The sequence below is a fragment of the Netta rufina genome (assembly GCF_964035555.1).
Source record: "Netta rufina genome assembly, chromosome: 4".
NCBI lineage: Eukaryota > Metazoa > Chordata > Aves > Anseriformes > Anatidae > Netta > Netta rufina.
In genome coordinates this window covers 64,322,011-64,341,531 of record NC_140127.1, presented here as the reverse complement: position 1 = coordinate 64,341,531, position 19,521 = coordinate 64,322,011, and the positions used below count along the sequence as shown (strand labels likewise).

The window sequence follows — 19,521 nt, the reverse complement described above, 5'->3', positions numbered from 1 at the left end:
ACCATCTCCACCACGGCACTGAACATGTTACAGAGGAGTTGGAGTGAATCACAGAATCACAGAATCACAAAATGACAGAATTTCTAGGTTGGAAGAGACCTCAAGATCATCAAGTCCAACCTCTGACCTAACACTAACAGTCCTCCACTAAACCATATCCCTAAGCTCTACATCTAAACGTCTTTTAAAGACCTGCAGGGATGGTGACTCCACCACTTCCCTGGGCAGCCCGTTCCAATGTCTAACAACCTTTTTGGTAAAGAAGTTCTTCCTAACATCCAACCTAAACTCCCCTGGTGCAACTTTAGCCCATTCCCCCTCGTCCTGTCACCAGGCATGTGGGAGAACAGACCAACCCCCACCCCACTCCTTTAAGGTACCTGTAGAGAGCAATAAGGTCACCCCTGAGCCTCCTGTTAACAAAGAAGATGCCTGTTAACAGACTGCAAATCACACCAGTGAGCATAGTTCTACTAACAGACTGAGAACTTAAAGACAAAAGTAATGTGGTGCCTGTGACATGCCTGCTGCCTCTGGAGTGATGGTGTCTGCAGCTCTGTGCCAGTGACTCAGTATGGTCGATTGCCATCACAAAGCAGGACTGAACAAATGGACAGCCAGCCATCACTATTATGTTGTCATTCAATCCCTTCTCATTACTTCTCTTTCCCTTTTATCCCTGTCCACTACTGCTGAGGAGAGGACCCTGGTTCAGAGATAAGTGAGGAGTGTCATAGCTATGACATCTTTTATTTTATTTTTTTTTTTGCATGGAAGCTCCAATTTCTTTAATTTACAGCTCTAATTAAAACTGCAGCTCCATAAGAGCCATACACTCAATAATTTAAGAATTAAGATATGTGGAAAGCCTGTCTAGCTCTGCCTGATTACTGGGACTTGACAATAAATACCCTCGGACTGGAATAAATGCCTGGGAGGTTGCTGGTTCAGTCATTCACTTCTTCTCTTGCAACAACAAGTTTCCTGGTATCATTCTGTGAGTTTCCAGGGAACAAACCCAGCCTGCACTGACCTCCCTGCTGTCTCATGTCTCCCTATCTATACTTCGTTTTCTCTGCCGAAGTCCAAAACTTAGAATCATAAGAAGTCTAGGCCTTGTGCAGCTTTTTATTCCCTGAAGGAGAGACACCCTCACCAAAAGGAGACTTAGCAGGTAGCTCGCTTGTGATCACACAGCATATCAGACTTCAGTAATCACCAAACCTCCTTGCACAATGCATGGAAAGTTGTTGCCTAACAGAGGGATCGACAGAAGCCACTGTGTCGAACACAGCTGTCTGAGTTAGTCTTTGAGTTATACCCACCACAACACTATGTATTATGCCCCAGATGGGACACAGGAAAAAGATCTCCAGCTGGGTTTCACAACCTTGAGTTCTTCCAAGGTAGTGTGCACCAGACATTCCCTAAAACACAGCAGGAGACAAACTGAATCTTACCTAAATCTCTTACTGTCATAATTTTTCTTTACTTTCCTTATTTCTGAAAAGAATATATATACACATGCATATATACATCCATTTATATATGTATGTACATTTCACTGTAAAACTTGTGCTAAAATGAAGACTCTATATGAAGATGGAGACATTATAAGCAGTGAGATAACATAAAACACATATTCATCCATCCCATCTAACATAGATTCCTGTCTCAGAGTGGCCCCCTTCTCATCTCACAGTGGACAATGTCAAAGAACAAGTCAAATGGAGACAAATGTCTGCTGTGGCATATCCTCCTCTCTGCTGAAATTTCCAGACATTCCAAGCCAATGACCACACTGTGTGTGTGTGTGTGTGTGTGCGTGCGTGCATGCGTGCGTCATGGACCTTGACGGATTTTTCACCACGAATTTCTCTATTTCTTTGAATCTTTTCATACTTCTAGTATCAAAAGCACCCCTTGGTGATATGCTGCACTACACTATAATACATGATTTGTATTCTTTTAAACCTGCAGCCTGACAATTTTTTGCCATTGAGTTAATAGAAAAAGTAAATATTAATTTCTTATCCGTCTCATCAATTACTTTCATAACGTATTATTATTTAGCTAGTTTCCTAAACTAGTTTTCAGTTGTCTCTTCTCTTCTCCAAGTTTAAACTACTTTGAGTCTATGAAATTCTGCAGTGTAAGCCCTGACACAATTTTTTAATCCTGTTTTTTTTTTTTTTTTTTTTTTTTTTAATCATTCTGTCTACAATATCTTTTTTGAAATAAGGAAGTGAAAATTGTGCAGATATATAGATATATATTTGAACATATACATGTACGCAATAGCATTTTGATGTTCACTTGATAGCATCATGATGTTCATTTCTTTACAGCTTTCTTTGCAATTTTGAACAAATTAACAGCTCTCATATGTCCACTAGACATTGGGCTATCCACACATTTTTCAAAATCTCTCCCCTGCATAACTGAAGCTAAGTTATACTCTAAGATTTGCTGACCAACAGTGCTGAGGATCTGTATTGATTATCCTGAACTTTTAATCCTCTCTACTGCTGTGATGGTGAGAATGCTCTGATATACGCAACCTTCCCTGGATGTTCACTTGATAAAGTGTATCTACCATAAAGATGTGCCACCTTTCTTGGGAAAACTTAGGCCATTTTCCTGGGAGGCTTTGAAAATAAGGTTCCAGATATTCATTAACTTTTCTATTTTCCTTGCATGAAGCTGCAAAAGGAAGACAGTATTGAAACAATGGCTTTTGCATGACTCCTGTTTACTCAAAACAGTGAATTTGAATGTACACTTACAGAAAAATAATCAGCTTGGTCTTGCTAATGCTTAAATCTAGGCAGGTTGACTTGCCAAGAAAGGAGGCACATTTGGATTGGTAATTCTAAGCCAGTAAAAATGAGTGGGAATCAAAGGCAGAAGTGAAAAGGTCTGTGTGATCATGCAGAGGTTATTAGCACTGAAAAACAAGTTAAATTTAATCATGGTTAGTAAGGCATCTTTCTAATTAGGTGAGATGGCAGGAGCAATCTCCAAAAGCAGACATATCCATTACAAAAGCGACAAGAAAGACATCAGTGAAGAGTAGCAGAACCACTTGAAATGCTCAGATAGAGATGGATTTAAGTTGAATCAAGGTCAGGAGAAGTGGCAGGAGAAGAGAAGTTGTGCTGTAGCCCCAGCCAAAAAGCATTCATATATTATGGGGATTGAGAAAATATAAATATCTTCAGAGATACTAAATGACATAAAATATCTGTTAAGAAAAGCACACTGAGAGAGGTTTACTGCAAATCATTATGAATATTCTGTTCCAATCAAACTAAAATGAGAGAGAGTTCTCCAGAACTCTGGTTTTGAATCTGACAAGACAAATGAAAGGAAAGAAAAGTAACTACAGGAAAAGATAGAGTAATTTTGATCTTATAAGAAAATGCAGAGAATATTATGTCAGTTTTTTGCATGTGATATGGACAAAATCATGCAATGTGATTTTAAACATCATAATATGCTTAAAATTTGGCCCGTCACCTTTTGCTGTTTATTCTGGAAGTAGATTTCTATCTGTTCACCTAGAGTTGTTCAGCATCTTTTAGGAAAAAAATAGGTATGGCCAAACAGCACGTACTGTGGCTGGAAAAGAGGAGAAATTGTGAAGCAGCCATGTGGCTGCTTCAGTTTTTGGTATAATTTTTAGTGTGTTTGCTTTGAATTTATATTAAGAAAAATAAGGTGTCCCAGGGGTTTAAGAAAGAGCAAGATTTGAGCAAGACTGCTCAAATCAATGGAAATTAGAAAGATGAATATCATAGCAGTGTTATTACAGGATATTAGTATTAAGTGAAAAACCTCCAACTTTAAAATCATTAGAAAGTTTTTGGAAGTTTCCACTAAGACTGATAAAAATATGGATAGTTTGCTCATCGCTCCATCCCTTTTATTAAAGTGGCTCTGCAGAATTTGAATCCATTTTCACATCCATTTTATATATGAAATGCTTGTTCTGTTCAGTAGAATGTGGCTATATGATTTTGCTTTCATTAGTGGGCTGATAATTTTGATGACAAGTTTGTGAAGCATTCAGCTGAAGGATTATTCCGCCTGAGGTACAGAAATTTCCTGTGTTTTCTCTGCTGTTCTTTGTTTGTTCACCTCTTTAATCTTAAAGACATCTTTCAGGGAGAGGAAGAGGCTCAGGAACCATACAGGGTAAGAAATTTGATTCTACTACAAGCAAATATTGTCTCTATTTCTTCATTTTTGGCTATTTCAGGTTTTGGATGTTCATAAACAAATGTAGTTGTACATGAAGATTTGTTTAGTGCTAACAACACTAAAATAGAAATATAATCTCTGCTCAGCTTTTTAATAAAGCTATGAACAAACATTGTGGCTTTATCTGTGCAATTTTATTTTATTTTATTATTATTTTTTTTAACCCTGAATAAAATATAGCCTACAGATTCTAAAGAAGATCAACTTCTCAAAAAATTGCTGGCAATATTATGGGAATACATGTTCAGATAGTGCAGAACATTCGGTGTGTCATTTCTAGATACAATAAAACATTTATCTGTAGAAATATATTTAAAAACAGATAAATTCCATGTGTCATCAGAAAGAGCCAACCAGGTCCATGAAATCAACATCAGATAATATTCTCCAACTAGGAGCCAGTGCACAGACCATTTTAGATCACAATTTATTTAGTTTACACATTCAAAGTTAAGCAATAGGTTTTACTGACACTCTTGCAGAAGAATAGAAAACATTGGCTCCACCACTTTCAAACTTGTATTGCAAAAGGCTGTTTTTTATATTATTATTTTACTTTGCACTGGGACATTGTGTAACTCTGTCTTAAAGGTACTACACAATAACACCAGTGTGTACAGATGACATACACTTGTGTTATATCTTAGTTTGTATCTCCCATTTAGTGACATATTGATGTTAATAAGAGTAAAGACTTCCATCTAGAGGTACTTCGGCCACTCAGTTATCTGAAGCACTGGGAAAAATAAAATCAGGATAAAACTGATTTACAGTGTAAGAGATTATATTATGTATGCTTCATGTTTTCCTGCATAAATGCAGATGAAGGTATAAAACTACCTCTTCAGAAAAGCTTTTTACATGAAATAGAAAACATTTGCAAACTATGTACATTGCACACCCCTGAAACTGCACCTCATCTGCTATTACATTATTTGGAGCTGTAAATAAGTGTCCCAAAAGTAAAGGACAGACATTGGGTTTGGAGGCTGAACATGGCTCAGATTCAGTTTTCATAAGCTTTTTCATTAGAAGAAATGGAGTATCATAGGAATGATTGTTGACTCAATCACAAAAAGACTGGAGTGTTCAGGATCCATTTCACGGAAATGAAGGCTGCATTCCCATCAGATTTCTGTGTCATCAGAAGTTTGTAGGTAAAGGCACACAAATCTAACTTTTGTTACCCACTGATGACAAATACTGACTACACTTTACTCAGGAAGCCATGTACAGTTAAATACAATATATAAAGAAAACAGCTAACATTGTGACTCCAATTCTTTCTTTCTGAGTTCTTATTTTAAGAAAACACGCCTATCCTATCATTCTCTAGTGTATGTTTGTGCTTTCTGTCTGTATACAACATCTTACTTTGCAATTCTTCAAATCCTTTCATCCTCTCTCATTAAGTAGTAAAAGCAAAGATATCAGCTACATAGTTAAACCACAGTCCACCCAAATAAATTAAGGTCAAGGACAATTCATGTCTTACTGAGAAGGTATATTACTGAATGCTGCTATCTGGAAAAACATTAGTTCTTTTAACTGTGTACTCATTTGACTGTATGGCTTACTGAAATAGACTCTTCCTTCCGCATTCTCTCATTTTGCTTAAAACATTCCCAAAAATACTCATTACAAATTACCTAACTTCAGAAAGCAATAGGAAAATGAAAATGCACATTCTCTATTTGCCAGTATTAATTTGCATTGTTAAGTTATTTCATGTGGTCTCTTTTGATTTTTTTTCTGAATTATTTTCAGCATAGTGAGACTTTTCTTTAACCAAAAAGTTCAACTTTTCCTCCTGTACTTCTTTGAAAGAAAATTAATATGGCTTATTCCAAGATTTGTAATATCTGTTGCGGGATGAAAGATACAAAGTTAAAAAGAGACACAGCTTGGGATTATCAACAAAATGTTCAATAAAAACAGAGTCTGCTTTTCATAGGAGACGTTTAGCAAGTACTGCACTGCAAGATGTAGAACTGCAATGGTTAATACTGCACTCTATCAATATGACATTACCACATGACTCTATGTTGCTCAATTAGAAACACCTGATTATTTATTTATTTATTTATTTCCTAGCCTACTTCTAGTTTGGAGTTTCTTTTACATTGAAAGATGAGCTAATTTTTTCCGTCTATGATTTCTTACTATTTATGTGCTGTTCTGTGCCACTGAAGTAAACTGAGTGGAAGGCTTAAATCACAATGAAATGTGACTTTTTAAGATGACTGTAATGAATATCTAAGTAAATATGCAGATATTTTCGAACAGCTAGATTATATAATCAATTCTGCTCTGTGTGGAGGAACAGGGACAAATATCAAAACATCCAGCTGTGTTAATCTCAGACTAATTTAAAACTAATCTGAGACTTCTATGCTAATGATATAATCACTTACTAGATATGGTTTTAATAGGAACAGCTCATGTCTTTGGAAATCCACCTAAATGCATCCTCAACCTGTACACCCAGTCTGTACTCACAGGAAGCTCTAAGGAAAGCTCTAAGGGTGAGTTTGTACTGGCATACACTGTATAGCCTCTTCTCTCCACTATGATATGTGTATCTGTTGCTCTTGTTTTGCTCCTATTAACTTGAATTTACTTTGTGCTTCAAAAATTTTACCTCTGGTTCTCCCCAAATTTGTTTTTCTTTAACTTTTTTCTTTTTGTCTTTGAAAGATATTACAGACATTTTTCTGTGTCCTTCTTCAGCTCTAAGACAATTTAAATAGATGATAGGGATCTGGCATAAGACAATGCAGGATCTGTTGTGGGTCTATACAAGATATTTTTCCTTTACCTTGTCAATCTAGCAATGCCTGAAACAAATTCTGAATGAAGTGCGTGTGTTTTAGCCTTCTCTTTCATTTTACTGGTACTTCATTTAAACTTGATCTCTTATCAGCCTCTTAGAGTCCTTTGCAAGAGAAAAACAGGGTGCTAATTTCTTTTATGACATTGTGTCAACTGTGCAAAGCTGACAATGCCTTTCCCAGTTTTAATTACATAAAACAGTAATTACTTGCATTATAAACATTAAGTAAGGTATTTAGAACTTTTACATTAATTTTACATTTCACAACTCCGTTAGAAAAGCTTGCAGATATAATTAGGTCAAATGAAACCACAGAACATACTAGGATGAAATGGAAAAAAATGATCAAAGACACAAACAACTCTCCTGTTACAAGCTATATCCATAATAAAAACAGGTCCAGAGTGGCTCTAATACAGTAAACAATCTGAAATGTGGTGTATTAATAGGACTAGGAAGATTATTGACATCCCTGGGATTCAGACATGTCTCTACTGATTCTGGCTGATGCCTAAAATATGAAGCATTTTCTCTCTGTCTGATGTGGTTTTAATATTTAGTCCTGTTGAAAAAGCCTATGATGAAATAACTTGTTTCATGGTGGTGAAATATGAATAGGGTTTCCAAATCAGAATACTGGAGTTCATATCATTAAAATTTCATGAGGTATCATGACACCTTTGGTGTTGTCTGAATTGTGAAAAAGCAGCCCCTTGTATATCATTCCCTTTTCTTATTTGTTAATGACTTCTCTGGAGAAGCATTGGTGACATTTACCTTCTCTCTATAACATGCTTTCACCATAAGCACTTCTGCTTGCTTTCAGAGATGGAACTACAAAAGTGTCACACCAGAAACTAAGAGGAAGAAGTCAGTGGAAACCCAGCCTTCTAGTTGTTGGTGCTGTGATCATTAATCACTTTTCTTTACACTGGAAGAAAAAAAATCACTCTCAAATTAATTTCAGTAGTGAATGCTAAACAGGTGTTTAGAAATGCACTTACTTCTCTCTGTTGAATATGATGAATTCTTTCCTAACGGTTTCCAAGCACTGCTGCAGGTGTACGTTCTTTAAAAGACAGCATGAATAGGTTGATTAAAAGTGACAGAAAATCATAGACAAAATCACAACAACAGAAATGATACTGAACAAAACATCTTATGAATGAATACTACCAAAAGGCATTTTGAAGACTGTTCAAGAGTGGGCCATGATAGCACAATCAATCTTTCTTTCTTTTGGGAGATGTTCCCCACAAAGAATTCCTGAGGATTTTTAAGTCTGATAGCTCTTCGAAGAACAGTTTGTGTGAGCATTCAAAATTATCAGGAGTAGCAACAGAAGTCATTAAAAAAAAATCACTGAATTGATATTTAAAGTTTGGAAAAATGGTTATTTTGTAATCTCCTCAGAAGTTTAGGCTGTTTATACAACAGGTCTTTCTATGTGAAACACATTATTCAAGTCCATGAGAGACAGCTTTAAAACATTTATAAATAACAAGCTTTTCACTGCATGCTTTTCATTTTTGGTACTAGCAGTGAATAAATACTCCTAACTATCTGTCCATGTGTGTGGAGCATATTTTCTAACTGGCAATGCTTCTTCATACTTTAAATGAGCATCTGTGAGAATCTTTAAATTGATTATAGCTACAACATACTGTTAATATTTGGCTGAAATAAATGGTTGTTTTTCATCTCGCTTTGGAAATGGTTTATGCAACTATATGTAAAGAGACAAACATGGGGACCAAGACTATTTTCAGAGATGGTAAAATTGAAGTTATATTATTATGCCTATTAGAAAATTAAATTAAATACCACTGTCTGAAGCCACAGCCTACAACTTACCAGTGGGCAGGTTTCCTTAGCTCCATCCTTGGATTTATTTTTGGCAAGTCGTTTTTTCTTTTTATGGAGAGGCTTGGACTCTAAAATCATTTCTTCAAGTTCAAACGTTGGATCACAGTTCAGTCTTCCTTTCTGGTACAAAAGGATTCAAAGTTACACTTTGAAGAGCCATTGTAGTTTTTTTAGTTTGTCTGGCCAGTGTTAATAGCATTAATAATTAGCTGGCTTACCATCCACAACTGTAAAATGAAAACTATCTTTTTTGGGCCTGGAGTCATGGCTGAAGTTTAAATAAAGGCAGTAAGATAAAAATTATATTATAAAGAAAGAATAAAGAGTTAGATCCTCTGAGTGACTAGAATTATGCTATCACAATGAGAGGAATCTGATGCAAGGTCTTCATCAGAATATAAGTTAGTGTCATAGAACTTCAGTGGTAACTATAATGGTGCAGGAAGAATCGGAAGTACCCCTGAGACATGAGTTATAAAAATGTGATTTTCTGAAGAGTTGCAGGTAGATTCTGCTACCTGGATCCTACATATGATGCCTAAGGAAGAACTAGTAGTTTTTTAATTGTTTGGTTTGTTTCTTTGTTTTTCCTGTTAGAAACATTTATATCTCCATAGAGTAAACTCAAAAACTGACTTTATTATTATTATTTTTCATACCTATGAAAAATATATTACATTACCTAAATATTCTGGACTCTCCATTTTTACATTAATTTATGAAGCTTTAACCATATCTTAAGACTTGTTGTTGTATCAGGGAGTCCTTGATTAAGAAGGGTGATTGGGAATACCACTTCTATATGGTCATTTCCTTCCTTGATTTTGAGATCTGTTCATCACAAAAATTTACAGGAACATAGTTTAGGTCTTGAATTATTATTTCATTATTATTCTATTTGTTAATAAAGTATAGCTGTCTTTTCACAACATTTGGGATGAACATCTCTTATTTAGGGATAAAATCTAGGTTAGGTTCAGAAAATTTACAGAAAGGCTTCAGCAGAACCCTATACACTAGTTGGCATCCAGACTACTGGATCATTGTTTTGTTACTGCTACAATCAGAATAACATGAGCTCCTTTCTTTTCCTCATGCTCTCAGAACATTTCAAAAAATTTGCACACAACTTGAACTGTGTGATGGATTGCTTCAGGAAGTGGATCTTAAAAGCAGACTGTTTTCCTCTTGAACTTCTGGGAGTTCAAGCACTCTATTTTCACTGTCAAGGTGGAAGGACTAAAACAAGTCACATATATGTGGCAGATATTATTTAGTGATCAAAAATCTTAAACATTAAAATCACATTAGAATCCATTCATAAAATGTGTGGTGTCCTGAACTGAAACATTTGATTTAGAGATTGCTCCATCATTTTTATTCCCAGCTACATCTGTAAAATCAAACTAGAATATTAAGCTCTATGCTTCCTTTTCCTGCATACTACCCAGTAAGATTAAGTCATTTTTTACATCAGTACAAGTTTATAGCTTATTTACATTGATTTATAAATAAATAATTATTTACTTTTGTTCAATCTCAGTTCTTTTTGTGAGCACATACAGTTTTAAGGTTTTGTTTTGGTTTGGTTTTGGTTTTGAACACTTTAAAATTACATTACTTCTGAAGTTTAAAAAATAAAACCAAATTACATTTAAATAATTTCTTTCTTCCTTTATCAAATATTTAACAATACAAAAAGCTATAAATGATTTATGACACCAAGGTGAATATAAAGAAACTAGGTAAGTTATAAAGAAACACATGTAGTAGTTAAACAAGAATGATGTCTATGGATCAGACTACAGAGGGAAAAATTAATCTATGTGGGCCTTCCTATATGCCCTATATGCTCCTATATGCTCCCCGTATGCCCTGTTGCCAGGCAAGCTCCTGTCTGAAATACCAATCTAATAAAAAGGTATAAAACTCTACCCTGACCACATCACATATTGACTTCAGCTCACCTCTCACCTCAAGACTAGAAACCAAGAAATATTTTGTTGCATGGCCCCAGTTAATCAGTGAATACTTTGCTCAGCCAAAAGAGGGAAATGTTCTTGGAAAATCCCTGTCCAAACCTGATCTCCTGAAATAGCAAAGCATACTATATAAAGATGTGTAATCCTGGAAAAGATACTGACTCTTACCTTGTCACTGATTTTCCTAATATACCTGTTAGATTGCATGGAACAAGTCCTGTAATATCAACCTTGACCCTGAAGTTTCTAGTAGTCTTTTTAATAGGACTTGCAGTTTAATCTGTGTAGATAAAAGTCACTGTTTTGCTATTATTTGCTTTTAGACATAGAATATTATTTTCCTAGCACCAAGCGAGGTCCAGAGTCTTCCAAACTAAGCCTTAATCTTCAAATTTCTGAACTATTCTGGCTATTAGATTTTACTGGTATAGTTTTCCCTCTTGCAATTCTTCTTCAGTTCTAAAATGAGGAATACAAAAATGAGTAAATCAAGAAATCTTAGGCTTTGAATCCTTTTCCATCTGATTGTCTTTAGTGCCACAAAGTTGTTTGAGCAAATTAACTTTCTCAAGACCTACTTCTGTAATGTCTCCAAAATATAAGTGAGACAAATTCCAATATGACAAGAATATATGTCTTTGGATGCATATTTAGTGGCAGACTGTTCAAAGTATTTCAGGAAAGCTTCCTCTTTTCACAGTCTCCATTATGTTCACCATTGTCAACAACAGCCACAGAGAAAAGCGACTTGGCCAAAAGAGCAGTACCAGACTCATAGGCTCCACAATTCCTTCTGAAATTGTATCTAAAATGACTTTTTTCAGCCTCCTGGTCTGAAAACTTAGCTACACTCTCTCAGGAGTAAAGTACCCTCAAATAAGTCTAAATCCAAGCGGAAAGAACCAAACATCCACATAAGAACTGTGAATTAAGGAGTTTGAGATGTTCCTCCATGGCCAGATAGAGACTGTTGTTTGTGCCCAGACTCTCAGCAGACTGGGCATGAGCCAGCTGTATAGGGAAAAGTTGCAGTAGCACTATTAGTTCCTATTACTACAGTCAGGCTACCACAACTCACTGTTCAGCAGGCAGGACGAGCAGAGTGGCAGACATCACATTAGTTGTCTGTACACCCATGTCCAGTCCTCAGAAGAAAGTGAAAATGGAGGTTATGGCCCTCAAAAATCAAGCATGAGTTGAAGCAAGAAGACAGGGAACGTTCTGGGGGGGAAGGATAATGCTGGGACAGCATCAAGAGCAGAGAACAGGTTTGTCAAAGACAGGTGTCAGTACCTGATTTTGCTCAAGCAGGTTGAAGTCTTTTCTCTTGATTTTAAACCATAAAATATGTACCTATGCATAAATAGGCTTTGCAGAATCTGGGACTCCCTTCGATCCCCGTGTATGCTGCATATTTGGGTATGAGAAATATATAGGATATGGGAATCCCTATCCTTGCTTGTTGTGCTAGTTACCTGTTATGTTTCTGGTCTTTCCCCACACTCTGTGAGGGAAGCCCTGTTTGTTCGCCTACAGCTCTACTCCTGCAGGATGTTGCTCCAGGAAGGGCTCTGTTTACATGTAGGTGCCAAGAAACACATAAAACAGTTCTAGCATTGCCTTGGCAACCCATCTGGCTCTCTCACCTCTGCTCCACTAGGAAATTCCCTCTCTCACTCAGCTCCTGCAGGGCTGGATCCTGTCCCTATCAGATTTAGCAAGAACTCTAACATGTATCTAAATGAGGATAGGATACAGTTATTCTCCCTTTCTTGTCCTTATTCACAGTTGCATCAGAAGAAAAGAAAAGGAAATCCTTAGTATGCTACATATGTATTGTTTGGAGAAGAATTATGGTGCAATATAGCTTCTATGACCAAACAAAGTGGAGAAACATGTAAACTCCACAGTCATTGCTTTTTATTCATGGCCCTCAAATCCATTCAACTTCCAAAGGGACAAAACCAAAACATTCAGAAAATATAACAAAATGGAATCACGAAAAAAAAATCCCACAAAATTGTCTCACAGAATCTGAATGCTTTAACATAGGAAACTTGCAGAAAAAAAGTAGGTCACTCTTTTTAAACCTTTTTTTCTTTCTTTTTTTTTTTTTTTTTAAAGTGAAAATGGTCAGAATATTAGGATATTAAAAAGTCTTGTAAATGTTATGTCAGATGCCTAAATTTCAGAAAAACAACAATCTTCTTGGTATTCTTTGGCTCAGAGTTAACACTGACAATCTGTTGCTCTAACAGCTGAAATGCAAAGTCTGGAAACTATCTTTTATTTGAAAGAGAACAAAACATGAACCAAGGTTAATTAGTTTTTATTGTGGTCTAATGAAATGGGCCAAATTTTCTTAGCTGTGACTGAGTAAATGAAAGTAGGATCCAAAGTAAAGCTTCTGTGAGAGGTAAATCACTGAAGACCAATAAATGCATGTGTAAACAAGTAAAACAGGAGTGATAATTAAAGTTGGAATTTGCAAACACAGTTCAGCTGGAATATCAACTTACGTTAGGAACAAAGCCTGGGGTCACAGATTTCTCTAGAACAGCATCCCAGTTGACATCAGCTAGATATGGAGAGCTCTGGATATCTGTAAGACTTGAAAGACGGCACTCTGCATCTTTAGTGAGGAGCTGTGATCGAGAACAAGGCAGTTTCTAAGGGACTGGATGCCATATAAAATAGTAAATGTGTCACACCCATAAATTGTATGGTACAAAATTAGAGTGAGCAAATGGTCAAGGGATCCTCTAACAACTCCTAAAAGGCACAATCTAAAAAAAAGTGAAAATAATAACTCATTTGATATTGAGCTAATTTAATTGTCACCAGAGAGCTATTGCAGGCCTGAACTGTGTACAAAAAGTAACAAAAAAGTTTGTTTGCAAATAGACAAGAGCCCAAGTGATATGAAACATTACAGTTCAACGTCACCCCAATTTGCAATTTGTCTTTAATTTATTTGAAGATATAGTTACACTGAACATCCTGGCAGCACTTAAAATTACCCACTTTGTTGCTCCATTTATCAAAAATATATTGCTCATAGCTGCAAAGGAAATTGATCTTTTGTTGCTCTATTCACATATTCACAAACATTTCCTGCTCAAAATCATCATTATGGATGATACGAAATACCTAGAAGATAGATGAACCTTGCAGCATGGCCAAAAAATTAAAACAAACTGGGATTTTAGGAAGAAAGCAACTTGCAGTGTCATGATGCATTCGGAAAGAAGCTTAGTGACATTTCCAGAAAAATGGCTTGACTTTTGTTGTTGCAACTATAGCAACATGGGACAGGGAGAAATTCAACCCTTTTCATTTCTAAACTTAATGTCTGGAAACTGTATCAGAGATTCAAGGGGCATAACAGCCCTTCCTTCCCTCTTTTGCATGCACAGCTGGGGCTGGAGATAATGGGGCTCAGGCAGAGAGTGGGAATTACCCTTTCCCATAGTTTTGTTATCAGTTTTTGTTACCAAATCAGTTTTAAAATAATAATAATAAAATAAAAGCTTTCTATTTTTTCAGGTCATTAAAAGCCTGAGTTTAAGAATAAGAATAATCTAGTTTCTCAGAAGAAAATACAGCACCAACATCTTTCAGAAAAGACTAGGAAAAAACACTCCCTTTTTGTCCTTGAAATTTTGACTATCTAATGAGTGTACTTGCTAGATGACCTGCATTGTTGGAGGGGTTTCTGGGAGAAGAGAGAAAAGAGGATGGAAGATGTTGGTCCTTTCTTACCTTTTTCAGTAATGCTATCATGCCCTTGCACCATGTAGATGAGTAGTGAACTCTTTCTATCTTGAACATGTTGAGTATCTCATCAATGGGGGTGGCTGAATGAATTTCATAGGGCCTCTGGGATAAAGTTAAAGCAATATCAAGTCAGCTAGAATGGATAAAAGACTAAAGATAATTCACATTTCCCTGAGCTCAGTATTGTTTATACTGGAAATACTGAAACACCAAAACATCTTGTAACAATTCTGAGGATAATCCTTCTTTGTGTGCATGCTTTTCTTTGGTTATAACGAACATAATTACACATAGATGCATTTCCTCTGAAAATTTTTCTCTTATGCTATTGTGATTTAACCTGGCAGGCAGCTAAGCATAAGCATCACACAGCTGTTTGCTCACCCCCCCCCCAGGTTGGGATCAGGGACAGAATAGTTTAAAAAATAAAAATTAAAAAAAAAAAAAAGTAAAACTTGTGGGTTGAGATAAAAACAGTTTAATAGGACAGAAAATAAGGAGAAAATATGATGATGATGATGATGATGATAATAATGACGATAAAAGAATTTACAAAACAAGTGATGCACAATGCTCACCACCTGCTGACCAATGCCCAGTCCCTGCCCCATCCACTCAACTCCCCCCACTTTTATTGCTGAGCATGGTGCCATGGGATATGGGATACAGGATATCCCTCCTGGCAGTCTGGGCCAGCTGCCTTGGTTCTGTTCCCTCCCAGCACCCCTAGTCTCCTCTCTGGCAGGGCAGCATGAGCAGCTGAAAAGCTCTTGACTTAGCATAAGCACCACTCAGCAACAACTAAAACATCAGTGTGTTATCAGCGTTATTCTCATACTAAATACAAAACACAGCACTATACCAGCTGCTAGGAAGAAAATTAACTCTATTCCAGGTGAAACTAGGACACTTGTTAAGAATAATCCATTTTAAATTAGATGGCTGAATAATTTTGTTCCTGCACCATTTTATATGAAATTGGATTTACTATTTTTTACTTGTAGCACTAGGAAGTCTTGTAATCTAAAGTGACAAAATGCAATACTGCTGGCTAAAGAAAGCTTTATCACCCTGATTTTAATAAGTAGTAGAAAGATAAATTAAGAAATGATGTATAGACATACAAAAACCTGTGTAAGAATTACAGTAAAAATTTAGACCTTCCAAATCCTTCTTCACTGCCCTTTTCAAAATCTAAAATTAATTAATTCACTGCGTGGACCTATGGACTATATGCAGTGCCTAAATTCAATTATAGGTAAAGAGAGGCCCTAGACTTCACAGTGCTTTGTAATTTATCTTTTTTTTTTTTTAATTTATTTTCTTTTTTCATGTTTTTTGTTTTTGTTGTGTTTTTTTTTTTTTTTCATTTGTTTATTAAACGTACCATTTGTAAATGAAAGTACTACCTATAAATGTATTTTCTTCTTAATTATTACATATGTATTTTTTAAAGGCATGCATTTCCGAAGCAAGTTTTTAGGATGTTACTCTGTTGATGTACTTTTTAAAACTAGGATAGAGTGTGGATTCCTTGTGAATTAAGTTGTAGCCAGTAGGTAACAAATGTGTGATGTCTGATATAAAATCTGCAACCAAATGCCATAAGAGCAGCAATGTGAAAATTGATGCATTATAATTCATACAATACACAGAATTACCTTGAAATCCAAAATCCTCAACAGCAGAGAGCTGACACTCATTGCCTTCAATGAGAACTGAATCACCTTGACTTTTTCTATGGGTTATTGGCACATTTCCAGGGATTAGTTATGTAATCTGATAATGAATTATAACAACTCCTCATAAAAGGCCAGCAAATATTTTTATTTTGAGAAGATTCATGTACATGTTTAACTTTGAATAAGTGTATGAAACTACATCCAAGTCCAAGAATCCCACCTACTACATTTTTTCCTTCATCCTCATTTCACTTAGTCTCCACTGAGGACATGGTATATACAGTCATTGTCTATGACATGGGAACAGACTAACGAGTGTTAAGATATGCATCACAGACTTGGGGGAAAATAGTAAAATTTGATGCCCAGCTTTACTTTTTTTTTTTTTCTTTTCTTTTTTTCTTTTTCTAGCAACTGGCTAAAGAGAGAAATGTGCATGTGACGTGAAATGCTCATACTATTATGTATTATCAAAAAAAAGAAGAATAAAATAAAATAAAATAAAATAAAATAAAATAAAATAAAATAAAATAAAATAAAATAAAATAAAATAAAATAAAATAAAAAACAAACAGCTTAGTACCAGCTGCAACTGTAGCTGGAATCTCCAGCCTCATTTCCAGCAATGTGTTGCAATGCATTCGGTCAGAGTCTATTCTGATGACTCTTCTATCAACAATATTAAAGGCAAATAAAAACAAAAATTCAGATCAACAAAAAGCAACTCATCTTTTCTTAGCTCCTCTTGAACTCAGGCAGGCAACATAATATGTTATTCACAGCTCAGGGGTGGAAAATGATTTAAAGAACCTCATTCTTTTTGCTTGCTTGCTTGCTTGCTCCTTCCTTCCTTGCTTCCTTCTCTCCCTGTACACCATACTCCAAATAGAGAGAGCCATATCTTCAGGTGGCTCTGCCCATTTCCATGTTCTAATCTTTCCCCAAGGCTGCTATAACAGAAGTGGGTGGGCTGCATGGCAGAGGAGGGGGCTGCTGGCCTGCTATTTTAATTTGGAGCCTTGCATGCGCGAGCTGTCTCTTTGCAGCCATCTGCACAGTGCTACTGCTGCAGATGGAGCTTTGGAACTTGTGGTTGTTGCAGACAGTGATATGTTCCAGGTTAAGCACAGTTCCACAACCTGCCACTACTTCCCTTGTCATCAGCCCTGTCAGTTTAGGTTTCAACTAGACTAAAAAATATTAGAAATATAATTCAGGAAAAATACACCTTTTCCTAGTCTGTACAAATGTATGTGCTGCCGCGTCACCCTCTGCCTTGCTCAGTGGGCAATGGCTGCTCATCAGGAGAAAACAAGCAGCTGGCTTGGTTGACTAGAGCAGGGACAGATGGCAATGTTTTCATTTCAACAAAACATTTTGGTTCGGTCTCAGCTTTGCCTTGTCTCTAGCCAGACAGACTTGTTCAGAGACAACTGTACTGATCTTGGCAAATGGATACCCTTCTAGATGTTTTTTTTATTTATTGAAGTGACTGGGTAGTTTTTGTGATTAGTCTTGCGAGTTCAGCTATCCTTACATGATCACACATTGTGCTCTTTTCTTGAAGACACTCACGGGTGAAAGGATTGATATAAAAACATTGATGTTCTTTCAATGTATTATATGTCCATCCAGCACTTCCCTCTGTGGCTGGGGTTCAGAATGTGTTTTGATTATCATTGCCAGACCTTTGCTCTTCAGTTTAAAATTTTCCATCTTGGGAAGAATATCAGGTAAACACCCAGTAATTTTTTTTCTTTTTTTTGAGAATGATAAAGAAATAATCCAAAGATTTTTGTTGTTGTTGTTTTTAATATGTTTTAAATACACCTAGTGTTTGAGAGCAGGAACTGACATTTGGCATGGAAGAGACCTTTGTATCAGAAGTGTGACTTTTGCCATTCCTATGAAAAGAAAAAAAGTTTGGTAAAGATCTAGGTCTTTGAAAAATATACTCCGAAACTTAGTTTACCCTCTACAGATGGAAATAATTGTTCTTTATTCCTAGTTTCCTTTATCTGTTATCCCATATGAAACTGTGAGATCTTTGTGGCATGAATTGTCTTCCATTATAAAGTGCTTAGCAGAACTGGGTAGAAGTACTGTGCTAGTGCCGTATAATAATAAATAATCCTCCCTTAAAGACAGCATACTGCAATGCAATGAAATATTTTCTCCAAAGTAGCCAAAGTAAGAATTAAGACTGTTAAAAACAAAAACAAACAACAGAAAACAACAACAACAACAACAACAAAACCAGCTACTTTACATGTCATTATCCTTAAATGGTATCTAAATTACTGTTTTCCATAGGGAATAGTAAATATTTAAGCAACCAAATTCAGCCCTTTGAACCAAAATGGAAAAGAATTTTCCATTATCTTCTGTGATATTTGACCATGCTCAGGAATATTTTTCATTAAGATTATTCACATAATTGATTAGATAACTAATGGTTGTACTGACAGATAAGCATTTTCTGTAGTTGGGCCAAGCATCTTAGGATATTAGATTAGCTCTTTTAAGGTATTAGCCAAGACAATCAAAGATACAGTAAAGACTGAAGTAAACCATTATTTGGAAAAAAATGTCATTGTTTCCAACTCAGCAATTTGAGTAGCCATTAAAACATTTGGCTCTTCCTGAGCACACACTGAAAGCCTGCATCCAATTTAGTCAAACTTTATAACATAAATGAGTGTGGGGTGAAACTTTACCAAAAATGTTTTCAGCTGGGAAGAGCTCAGGACTGCATTCCTGAGCACAGCCTCAGCCTTGGTCACTCACGTTTTATCACTAAGTGCATGTTCAGGGGCACTGTAAACATTTGGCCTTCTGTCAGGCAATGCACTAAATGACAACAAAATCTATCATTCTTACCCAGCCCCTCAGCAATTCATATGCTGTAATTCCTAGCGACCACCAGTCGACAGGGTATGAGTATCCTGGGCCTCCATCCATAAAGGCCTGGAACACTTCTGGAGCTAAAATAATAAATCAAATCAGATCAAACAAAAAGCTTTATATTAAGGTTAGAGTATGTATCATTCATGCTTGTATTTGAATAATGAACAAGGATACAGTGAAATAGAATTAAATATATTTGCAAACACAACAT

At 36.0% G+C, this 19,521-nt stretch overlaps 1 protein-coding gene across 2 annotated transcripts in view; it reads right to left on the bottom strand.

Annotated features, from left to right (window-relative positions):
* The window catches only part of STK32B (serine/threonine kinase 32B), a gene marked incomplete at both ends in the record, with an annotated part of 178,012 nt that overhangs the window by 11,021 nt on the left and 147,470 nt on the right, over positions 1-19,521 (bottom strand). For both annotated transcript variants that reach the window (XM_084285711.1, XM_084285710.1), the window contains 5 exons: positions 8,101-8,165; positions 8,951-9,082; positions 13,464-13,589; positions 14,707-14,823; positions 19,284-19,387. In XM_084285711.1, the coding sequence (XP_084141837.1) occupies positions 8,101-8,165; positions 8,951-9,082; positions 13,464-13,589; positions 14,707-14,823; positions 19,284-19,387 (544 nt within the window). The remainder of the gene's footprint in view (positions 1-8,100; positions 8,166-8,950; positions 9,083-13,463; positions 13,590-14,706; positions 14,824-19,283; positions 19,388-19,521) is intronic.